At 34.0% G+C, this 12,510-nt stretch overlaps 1 protein-coding gene across 4 annotated transcripts in view; it reads left to right on the forward strand.

The window, feature by feature from the left end:
- Window positions 1–12,510, forward strand: part of DACH1 (dachshund family transcription factor 1) — a 405,982-nt gene that overhangs the window by 161,028 nt on the left and 232,444 nt on the right. For all 4 annotated transcript variants that reach the window (XM_069467164.1, XM_069467165.1, XM_069467166.1 and 1 more), the window contains exon 2: window positions 8,943–9,058. In XM_069467164.1, coding sequence (XP_069323265.1) covers window positions 8,943–9,058 — 116 coding nt within the window. The remainder of the gene's footprint in view (window positions 1–8,942; window positions 9,059–12,510) is intronic.

Below are 12,510 nucleotides of genomic sequence, written 5' to 3' on the forward strand. Positions count from 1 at the left end.
AAAAGCCAATAAAGTATTAACTTTCCCCCAAACTTAAAGCTAATTATAATTGTTTCTTATTATTCCAGGATTTGTACTTTTGGAGATTCTAGTGAGCTTTTGCACATAATTGTAAAAAATGTATGTTGTGGGTAGAATCATCTGTGGCCCAAAAGACTTAGGGGGAAGAAAAGAAAATTGTAAGGTGATGAAAAAATTAAAAATATTTAGATTTCTAGACAAACATGTCACTAAATGAAATTTGGGAACAGTATGCATTCTGGGAGAGAGATATATATGTGAATGTATAATCCTACAGAAAGGTAAAATAAATAGCATTAAATTTTTCGTTTCTTTAAAACTGTAAATTGCATGAAATTGCTTTTTAGTTTCACAAAATATTCATAAAATGGGTATATTTTTACTGATAAATCACTTAATATACTTTTTTATTAAGACAAGTTCTTGCTCTGTTGCCCAGGCTAGAATGGAGTGGTGTCATCATAGCTCACTGTAACCTCAAACTCTTGGGCTCAAGTGATCCTCCTGCTTTAGCCTCCTGAGTAGCTGGGACTACAGGCATGCGCCAGTATGCCTGGCTAATTTTTAAAAATTTTCTGTGGAGATGGGAGTCTCGCTGTTGCTGAGGCTGAACTCCTGGGCTCAAGTGATCCTCCCACCTCGGCCTCCTAAAGTGCTGGAATTACAGGCGTGAGCCACTGTGCCCAGCTGTTGATATACTTTATAAGGGTCATTTACCACTGATGTAAAGAATTCCACCTGAGGTAAGAATATACCAAGACCCCTGATATGTTAAAGGTTAAGCTCAAAATATATATTCACTAAGGGATCTTAAACTAAGGTTAATATAGTAATTCTGAGATTAATATAACTAATATATTTAGTGGGTTTTAAAGAATCTTCTTAATTGGCCCTCGTGTATAGATTCAAAAAAAGGAGAACTTACAAGTTTTAGAGGCTAGAATTCCCCAAGTTTATAACCTATGACAGAAACTCTCTTTAGTATTTTATGCTGTCATTAATTATTAACACTTATACAAATGCTTAAGAGTGGCTTTGTTATATTCCAATATGTTTTAATTTTTATTTTGGGGTAATTTTTTATTCAGTATTTAGTAGCTCCAATTGAGCTGGAGACTTCAGATATTTTGTCTTTGGCCTTCAAAGTAACTTTTGTATTAAATAAATTTCCTGTACTATTTCAGTTCTAGACCGTATGACTTTTGAGGTCAGAGGCCACAATAATTCTTTCTCACCAGAGTAGCTAATTTCAACTCCTGTTTTTTTTGTTAGTGATGACTTCAGTTTACTAATGTCAGTTTTTTTTTCTGTAATTATCAACTTTTGCATTTCTTCTATTCCAGAGTGAAAATATTTCAAGTTAGATGACTAACTTCTTTGCAGACCTTTCCTTTTGACCCAGTTATTTCTTGCATTGCCCACTGTTCAACTTAAACCACAGAATTTAGTCAAATATGTATGCAGGGTTATTAATAGGTAGATATTAATAGGTAATGGTAACCAAAATCCTCAGGATATATTGGTCAATGCAGGGCTGGAAGGGTAGTAACTGCATATTCTGGCATCCAGTAGAATATGTGAATTACTGTTTTCCTGGTCCCTGGAGAATAATTCTCATGTGACAATTCTCATGTGGTCTATGACACATAGACCATGGTTTGATAATGTTGAGGAATTTTAATAATTTGAATTTAAATCATACTATTGAGTAGCACACATTCTTTTGGAGCACAAGCCTTTAAACAAACAAACTCCCTGAAAATAACAGGCTTCATGGTGAACTAAAAGTTTAGTAAATGCTTATTTTACCATATTCTTGGAGATGGGTAATGCGTATTAACATAGTGAAAGCTCTGAGAACTTGCCCCACAAAGCTTAAAAGCTTTGAGAATGTGTCACGTTCTTCCACATATGTATGCTTAACAGATTTAACTGGACATTTCCCAAATTAGTTAGAATGCAAAAGCTTTTTGTGAAAATATACTTAATTTTTTTCCATGGAACATTTTTATTTTGTATACCTGTTTATGTATTTGTTCAAGTAATGTACTGAATTGCGTCTGTGCAGATAGTTGAGAGTGCTGTGTGCTCTGCTCATGAGCCAGAAAGCTGAAGGTGTTGGCCAAGTGTCCCCTGGTCATATTTTTAAGTGCCTGCCCCATAGAACTCCATATTTGATGACCATGGAAAAACTTCTCTTCGATGAGTTAGTTAATAGTCTATTTGTACTGAGTACCCATGATTGGGGCACGTACCTACACAGAGAACACAAAAAGTGCAAACAAATGTGGGACATGAGAATGAGAAAGTGTTCATATTTGTCACCATTTAAAAAAATAATGAGAAAATAATACATCCTTTAAAGTTTCTCCATCTATAGGAAAACAAACCTCCGTGCAAAGGAAAAAATAATGCTAATCATAGGACTTCTGGATTATTTGGATTGCTGCTTTTCATAAAACTAAAAAAAAAAAAATTGACTAACAAGTTAACATCTTTCTAAGGCAAAACCATGCATGTATAAATTGAGGATTATAAATCAGCTGCTTCTTTTGTTGAAATGTATCCCCACACACATTTATCCTAGGAAATCCTTTGTATCCTACTGCATTGCTAGATCTATTCCCTGAGGTTGATTTAGTTGGGAAGATATCAATGATTATTTGTACTTTTCATATTTTAGACTTATTTTATAGTTCCCACAAATGTAGCATTTTTATACATAATCATCTCCTTTTTGGCAGATATTTTAGAACTCAAATGAAAAGGAAAGAAAGATTAAGAGGACAATTATGTGTGGATAATTATGTAGATGGAGGTAAACCTCAGGCACTGATGAAGTGTAGCCAGGGTCATGGTTTGTCCACACTGAAGTCTCTGAAAAACATGATGGGAGTTTTTGTAGTGTCAAATTAATTGTAAAAATTGTTTTTTATATTTTAAACATATGCTTATGAGAGAGAAATGAAAAATCTTCATATGTAGAAACAATATATAATTCATTTGGAGATAATTACTTTTAATATTTTAGTATATTTCCTTTCAGTCTTTTTTCTGTATTTATTGCTTCCTTTACCTGATTTCTCCAATATTTTAGTATATTTCCTTTCAGTCTTTTTTCTGTATTTATTGCTTGCTTTACCTGATTTCTCCATCTCCCTTGTGTTCTGATCTGTACATATCTGCAGGTTTATCGTAATATCTTGCTTTTTAACTTAGAACATGAGCTTTTCTCTATGTGATCATAAACTCATAAACATCGCTCTTCATCACTCCATGATGTTCAAGTGGATATGCAAATAATTAAGCAAACTGTATCTTTCTAATCAGAAATAAATTTATCTGTAAATATGTAATATTTAATATATAACATGCTATAAGTATGTGTATATAAAGTTCTCTTATATCTTGGTTTCATAAGAACAGTTTACTAGAAAACAAATATGCAGAATATAAACAGAGTTGGAGCTTTCCTCGGGTAAATAGATTGGAGAGGGCAAGTAAACCCTTGAGTAGCAAGCTGCTTTCACTTCTAAGTGCTTGTCAGTGTCCCAAGACTAATCTAAATGCTCATTTACTGCCATGTATTTTTCAGCTACACTGTTACCCCACAGACTATTCAAGTTTATCTTCCTGCCCAAAGAAGGGCTTGTGTGTTATTCTCCCAACCCTAATGTCTAGCCCTGTGCTTGTATACAGTAGTTCTTTGCTCTTGAATGAGTGAATGAATGAATAGTTGAACAGAACCCTTCTTTCCTTTCTCCAAGTAGGTAGGATTCAGACTCAAAATTTCTTCTGGACAGCTACTTTCACATTTCCCAATTTGTAGCCACCATAGCCTCTTTTTAAATTTTAGTTGTTTCTGTGCCCTAACTCTTAGGAAGAGAATTGAACTTAATTTCTCAAAAACTACTGAAGAGATAAGCAGAAGATTGTATCTACAGAGAAGGGTGAGGATTGAAAAATTACTCTCCCTCCAACAGTTCAGATGTCTCTCACTCTTTTGTGCACTAGCCTCTTATTAATCTCACTTTTGTTTTATTTTGTTAAGTTAGATTTTGATTTCACCTTGAATAAACACAACAAATGGATTAGAAAGAATTAGTAAACATTATACAGTTGCGGGAGGAAGACTGATATTAGCATGAGATTAATTTAGTAATGTATACTAAGGAAGGAAGAACTGTCCTGGTGATCTGGTGTGTGTGTGTGTGTGTGTGTGTGTGTGTGTGGTGTGTGTGTGGTGGGGGTGGGTTTATTCAGAACTGCAGGAAAGGTTGTACCTGGGTGGGTTTCTAAGTGTTTGGACATCTCTAAGCTATTGCTTTCCTCTTTTACTACAGATGTTTGAAAATACTAAAGGCTGTACTATGGCTAATGTGCGAAGCTGGCAAAAACAATTACCAAAGTCATAAATTGTGATTTTATTCAAGCTATAAAGGGTAACAATTTATTTAAGTGAGGTCTTCTGTCTGATTAGAACTAGGGGAGTTCAGCTTGCTCCTCTCCTCTGGGATAGAGCTGGGTCACTGCTGTAGATAAGGATGGGTGGAAAGTGGCTACTATTGAGGCAATTGATCATTCCACAAGAAAATAATTTTGTTAATTGTTTCACTTCCTCTTCCAAGTTAAGTTTTTGTTTTTCTTTCTAAGAATAATCGATTTCTAACAAAGCACACTAAGTATTTTTTTAAATCTTAATCAGATATTCTGAGAGATCAGGTAAATTGATTCAGGCTGCACCTTCTGGTAAATTGATAAAGCCAATATTACAGCTAGTTCTATCCAGGCAATGAAATCTGTGCTTCTGGCAACAGCAGTACACAAGTTCTCTTGGTAGTTCCCTAAACCCCTTTTGGAAGGAATTTAAATATTCAAGTGTTTTACAATTATCCTTCCTGAAGTCTTCAACTCCCCCTAGAAGTTAGTGACCTTGATTGAAGCCTGTCAATAAGGTTACCTAACTGTAGTTTGTGAAGGGATAGAGGAAAGTTATGCTAATACATAAATTTTCCAACTTCCCCTCAGCCAAGAAGTTGTGTATAACTCTAAGGAAAGGTTCTCAGTAGTCTTATTCTTAGGCAAAAGGGTAAGTGATTTACTCATCTTTCCAAGTCTTTCCTTTCAATCCCTTCCATTCTTGGCTTGGGTGTCTCAAGACTGTTCTCTCACCCAATTGAAAGTAATTCCCAGTAGGATGTTAGTTGATGGCTTTAGGGTGTTACTACCACCAAGAGTATTTGCATTTTAATGAAAGGTTTTAAAAGAACTTAAAGCTTTAAGACCGAAAGCAATAAATCTCTATTGGTGGAATTCGAGGCAATGTGATAGATCAGGCAGGAGATATCTGTGGTGAAAGGAGCCCACTGGGTCTATTCTAAACACAGCGTGAATCAAAGTGTTCCTACTTAGTAGCCTGACTTCTATTTCCAGAGTGAGGGCTGTCAGGACAATTCCTGTGGCCAGAATGATAAAGTGCTCTTAAATAGTTTCATTTTCTTTAAAAGCAAAACAAGTTAAAGGGCTAAAAATTTCAAATCTTTTAACTTCCTTTTTCTTTCTTACTTTCTCCATGACATCTTGCTTTAGATCTCCCAAAGCCTTTATGTTCATTTTCTGGGCTTGAGATTTATGAGATGTAGCATTCTGTGTAGACTCCAATTTTTGTGTGTGTGTGTCTTACTTTTCATTTCCTGGAAACTTCAAGACCACTGGAATTGATGAGGTAGGGTACTTGAGGAATTTTGGGGAAATGGTTTTACAAACAGAGTTGAAATTTATTTAAATACAGAGAGTGAACTGGGCACTGAGCTACGTTCTAAGGACATACAAACATATTTTATGCACTTTCTGCCATGCAGTCTTATGAGTAAAACAAATAAGCAGATTACTACATTCAGTGTAGAAAGTGCTATGATAGAGTTGTTTACCATAGGCTATAAGTGCGTGGAAAAAATATTAACTAGAATTGGTTAGTAAGAATAATGCTTAAGGCTTAGCTAGGTTTAGCCAGGTAAAATGAGGATGAGGATGGGGTGGTGTAGAAAAGGGCTTTGGTGACAAAGGAGGCAGCGTCTATAGAGAAAGTGTAATAGGAGACCAAAGCAACCCAGGAAATTGTTAAGAAATTTGGTAGAGCCAAATATAAGCCATGAATGTGGAAGTAAAAGGGTGAAATTGGAAAACTAGGCAGGGACCAAGTAATGGGGCCCTTGATGCCCTGTCAAGAACTGTGAATCCAGTAGGGAATCATTGATATTTTTAAGCAAATGGAAAACATGGTCAAATTTGCATTTTACAAAAATTCTTTTGGAATTAGCATGGAGAGTTAGAGGCTCTGGAGTGTGACAAAATTGGAGGTTAGGTCTTAGAAGATTTTGGAAAGCTGGAACAGTAGATCAAATAAGAAATGAGGGATTGATCTGGAAGGTAGGAGTAAAGATATAGAAGGGAAAATAGATTAGAAAGATACCTTCATAGAGATGATATTCGAGCATTCAAGAGAAGGAAAAGACAGAGCTGAGTCCTGGATTTCTGACTTGGTCAATTAGGTCCCATTTTGCTGAACGAGGAAAAGTAAAATAGGCTTTAATGGGACAGATGCTGAGTTCAGATTTGCACAAGCTGAGTCTTAGGTTATTATAGAATATCTAAGCAGAGATTTCCAGTAGATAAGCATTAATCCGTCTGAATCCCAGGAGAAAGATCTGGGCCTTAGATGTATGTGTAGCCCTTAGTCCTTATCATCTAAGTATGATGATAGAAGAGATCACTCAGGAGGAAGGGAGACTACCTGAGGGCTGTTAATTGACCGCTGGCAAATAACAGGAATTAAAACCCAACTAAGGATGAATAACAATAATGAAGATTAAGAAGTATTAATAGTAGCTGGAGAATGACTTCAGAACTGTAAGAACACTATCCCTATTGGTTAACAAAATGCAAAGGAACAATCAATCTCCTTGTTCTTGTTCCAAAGGTCTCCAGGATCTGGCCTCAGGCAATAACTAACAGTCTCAATCTAGATTTCGCTCGCTTGAAATAATCTAGTATATCCATACAATTTCATGCTTTCATTCCTTTCTCACATTCTCACTGAAGTGCACTTTTCTTCTTCCTGTCCCATTCATCCTTCGGAATTCTCTTCTAGGCCAGGTGCGGTGGCTTTTGCTTGTAATCCTAGCACTCTGGGAGGCTGAGGAGGGAGGATCACTGGAGGTTAGGAGTTCAAGACCAGCCTGAGCAAGAGTGAGGCCCCGTCCCTAATAAAAATAGAAAAAATTGCGGGGCATCATAGTGTGCACCTGTAGTCCCAGCTACTCAGGAGGCCGAGGTAGGAGGATTGCTTGAGCCCCGAAGTTGGAGGTTGCAGTGAGCTATCATGATGCCACTGCAATCTACCTGGAGTGACAGAGTAAGACTCTATCTCACACAAACACACACACATACACACACACACAACACACACACAAAACCACACAGAAACAAAATTCTTTTCTAATGATCATCTTCCTTCCCACAACATGGAAGTATCATCATCCATCCTGACTTCCAATTAGTATTTCGATTGCAACATTCTTATGGGAATTAGCACATTATAGCATCATAGTTGTTTATGCATCAGATTCTTCCCCCTTGGCAAAACTACAAACTTCTGAAGACTAAGAACCCATTCTCCCAAATCAGCCTCCATAGTGCACTCCTTTGAAAACAGCAGTTAATAACTATTTGTTCAGTCACCAAATATATTATATACCTAAATAAAAGAGATGAGAACTCTTGCCTTAGGATGAGTCAAGACAAACATGGAAATGCTTACTTATGTGGATATATCTGGTGATTTTGATATATCTAGGCACATACTAGCCAGATAAATGATGAAAGAGCATTTCATAAAAGCATATTTAATTATACAGAGACAAAAAGTGGAAACACAATGCTAAGAATTTACTGTCAAAATTTTAATATTATATTATTAATGTTATTTGCATACAAGGATGGTGAACACTTGTCTCCTCTTCACTTCTTTTATAATTTTAATAATTAATCTTGTGCAATGGGCATGGATAGCACAAGAACTGCTAAAACACAAAGTATTTTTATTTATCCTGAAGGCAGACATAAGATGCTATCTGGCAGTTTCTCAATGATGTCCTGCAAATAATCCTAGCCTTTTCAATGTGTTTTAGAATATTAAAAGTAAGGCAACTTAGTGTGGGGGGGGTGTTCACTTAAATAGAATAAGGGTTAAATGATAACTTGACTTATCTTTTAAATGACAAAAAATAAAGAAATTGCAAGACCTTTTCACACATTAGATATGTATTGTCATTTATCATCTAGATATCAGGCTAGCAGTGCGAAGTAATAAAACATATCATCGAAAAATGTGCTATAGGTCTGAATCACTCTTTCATTCCACCTCCCAGCTAACTGTAGTATTAAATCAAACAAGCAGAACATTTCCTTAGGCAGCCATTGCCTTTTAATTTCCTGAAGAACCTTAAAATATCATTCATTACAAGTACTACACATATTTGGTTTTTAAAAGTCTCATAAATCAATAGCAGGCTGACTGTAATAATTATTACAAGTTAGTGCATAATTTTCGTGCTGAAGGCTGCATGCAGAACTTTAGCATATGCAAACGAGGCAATTCAAACTGTGTATAGATATTAATATGAAGAAGCAGGTAACGAGGTGCAGGCTATGAATTATGCATCAGGAGTGGCTGATATTCAATGAGGAAAATGAATTCAGCATGTAATCTAATTAGTGATGGAAGTCTATTACATCTAACTGCAAAAGCAACCGTCCTTGAAACAAATTTATTTACAGTCCATGTTACCACTTGAAACAACTTTGAAATTATGTGTAAGACAACAGCTTAATTGTAAAAATTTTTTGTTTGTTTGTTTCAGTTCTAGACCTGGAAGGCCTCCTAAGAGGACTCAAAGTGTCACCTCCCCAGAGAACTCTCACATCATGCCACATTCTGTCCCTGGCCTCATGTCTCCTGGGATAATTCCACCAACAGGTGAGCATGCTACTTATTTATGCCAAAAATATTAAAAATCAGCCAATGCCATAGCTTTTATATATACCTGTGGTTATGTTGATATTTATACACATCAATTATATTTTCTGCATGCTAAGATAATGTTGCTAATGACAGTTTATTTCAAAACTGCATTATGATTATCACCATTTCCTTATTTAAAATAAAATGAAAGAAGTTTAATTGAACACAGTGATAGAAATTATTTTAATTAATCCTCCCACACCTAGCAAACAGCTATCCCTATTTTCTTGTTAAGGAATTGAAGTTCAGAGAAAATCAGTGACTTTCTCAAGGTCAATAGCTGGTCACTGTCAGTGGTTATTCAAACCCGGGACTCTGGATTCTAAACTTGTTTCTCATTCCATAAGAACTCAGAAATGGATAGACATGCATCCAAAAAAAAAAAAAAAAAGAAGAAGAAGAAGAGTAACTATGTTAAATAGAAATATCTCCTAATTTTTCTCAAACTGATAAAATTTTTTAGAACCATTTGAAGGTTGTTTATTTCTAGAATTTTGAAAATGTATAGGTAAAAAATAGTCTTGACTGCATAAGCTCCATCACATGATCAACTCTAATAATGCACTGCAGCAAAAATAACTCATTTGATTTCCACCACCTGGAGGTGTTCATTTGTTCTTTTATTTACATAAACCTATGTTTGCCCATCTTTGATGTTTCATCAGGAAATGAACTAGATCCATGAGCAAATTAAAATAACAATGATATTATTATATAATGGATACTATTTATATTAATTCTTGTTTTCATGGAAGTTTATTGAGGAGATACACATATAAATGTCACATAACGTGACTGATGCAATAAAGATAATTTGGCAAGATGAGAAGAGAGTTTTCCTTTTTACTCTGAATTCCTGTATCCATATTATTTTTTCTTTGTAACTTTTGTCTTTCGGCATGCTTTAATATAATCTTGGGTAGTCTGATTTCACATTCTGTATTTGGGTGAAAGTTCCCTGAAGTCAATGACTATCTCTAACTTGCTTTTATTTTTGCAGCAACGTCTGAAGAGTTCATTCACCTTTGTGGATATTTACCAAACATCATTTAAATTGAATTTTAAGCTATTTCAGCTACTTGTTCATTTTATATATTTATTTTTTTTAGCAATGCACCAAAGTTTCTTAATAGCAAATAATTGAAATTCCTTCCTATGGAGATTTGTATTTTTATGCTAACTTTTTGCATGAAAAACTGAGATGTAGAAAAATGAAATCAATAGCTGAAAATGAACCAATCACATTGCTTCCATTTGTCTAGTTACTAATGTTTCTCAAGCAACTGAATCTTACTGCCTGATATTCTAGTTCTAAATTTGGGATTTGGAAAAAACGTTTGTTTTTGTTTTGTTAAACTTTGATTGTTTATATTTAACTAAATGATAACATTTTCTATTTCAAAAATATGCCTTTTTGGAACTACATAGGAAAATCTTTTGTACTACTTATGAAAATCATAAGTTTTCACATGTTTTATGATCAAAAGACTTGAGTGTGATGTAAGAAAGACCTAAGAGCCTTTGTGACATAATTAACCCCTTAATGAACTGTGGTTAGGAGTCTTTTTTTAAAATGATAACCGTTTTAATAATCCTTTTTCTGTCTTTGGTAAGTTTGTATTGACTCTCAATTGTTACTTAATCATAGTTATCTTAAGGGCAAAATGCATCCTATAATTTATTCATATTAAAAAAGAGAAGATATGGTTCCAAATTGTCTACCAATATTTAATCTTTTAAGGTGAAGACTATAATAGACTTCATTACCAAAGCAATGATTAAATAAGATAATGCCATAAAAATCTACATACAGCAACACTTCACCTAATTCATACCGTCAAGTAACTTTGGGGTAAATGAAATTTCTAAATAAATTTCACATTTCAAAATAGTAGGTCATTTTTGAAAGATCTCTTTCTGAAATACATTACACACTTTCCTGGCTTGGTGAACAGAGACACTGAAGATAGTTTCAATTCGGCTCATCAATATGGTCATTGATTTTTGAAGTAGGATCGTTTTAGTTATTTCAATTACTTTGTATTTCTTCTCAGATATGCTTTTTTACTTTTGTTCTTATGTGTTTTGAACCCACACACCAGGACTTCTGTCAAGCTGACTTGAAAAAGACCTTAAGCAGTCATGTTCTAGAGAAGAATGAGGAAATGAAGGGTCACTATGAGAACAGACTAGATTAGAAAGGGGAGTTTAGTTCAGTGTTCTGTTAACCCCAGTAAATGGTTTTAGAACAGGGTATGTGAGCTCACTACTGCCTATTTCATGTACTTTCAACTTTTAGACATTGTTCCAAAGATTTGATCTTGCTAGAAGTTTGTTGCACATGAATGCTGCTGTTACCTTAATATATTCAATATGATTTCTCTTTTTACATATAATTTTTCTAGATGCAGAGGTTTAGATTTTAAGGAATAAATCATAATGTCTTAATATACTGGGGAACATATTATTTACTGTCTTACAATATTAACTGGAATTCTCATGATCTTAAAGAAATCTTACATTTTCAAGGAGTATAACACCTTTCTCCCAGGAAGTACTTAGTGTATTGGGGGAATATGATTTAATATGAATATATAGACTTTTATGTCCCAGGACTTTATTAATATTTGCTGCTTTATTTAAAAAATGTTATTTTTATTTCCTTCCTAAGATGGAGAAGGTAATATGTGTTATTTATTTTTTAAAAAACTGAATGGTAAATTTATATATCTATATTGTTCATATTAAGCAAACTAGTTTGATAAAATTTCTACTGTTTTTAAACTGTGAGTTTGAATTTTTAAAATTTGTTTCCAAGAGTCTATAGTTATATTAGTACCTTTAAAAGACTTAATGTTTCTAAAACTAGCAAAACAGACAAACATACAAACTTCAAAATAAAAAAAAAGCAAACAAAAATCTTGTCTAATATTTATTAGACATCTTAAATCTTGTCTAATATTTATTAAAAATTATAGCCAATCTATGAACATTGACCCGTACGTTTGTATTCGAAGGAGTAACATTTGAAAAGGATAAAAATGTGCAAATTTACCTTCAAACTTGCCTAATTTGGTTCTGTAAAAATAAAATTGATTAGTTGAATTTGTAAATATTCATTGATTCATTCCTAATCATTCCCTTAATTTTTTTCAACAATTGGACATTTTAGTGAAATGATAATCTTCTCAGGAGGCATCTGTTTTCTTGGGAAATAAAAGCTATCTCTAAATTTTTAAAATGTGTCTTTTCCCAGATCTAATACTATATATTTAAGTATCTATAATTAAAAATAAAAAACAAAACAAAAACAAAATCAAAACGAAACAAAGCAATACTCTTTGCGATTACTTGGTGGAGTTTTTATTTGTTTGTTATTTTGGTTGCTTGAGTGGGCTTATAAAAAA

This window comes from Eulemur rufifrons, chromosome 4, assembly GCF_041146395.1.
Source record: "Eulemur rufifrons isolate Redbay chromosome 4, OSU_ERuf_1, whole genome shotgun sequence".
In the NCBI taxonomy this organism is placed as follows: Eukaryota; Metazoa; Chordata; class Mammalia; order Primates; family Lemuridae; genus Eulemur; species Eulemur rufifrons.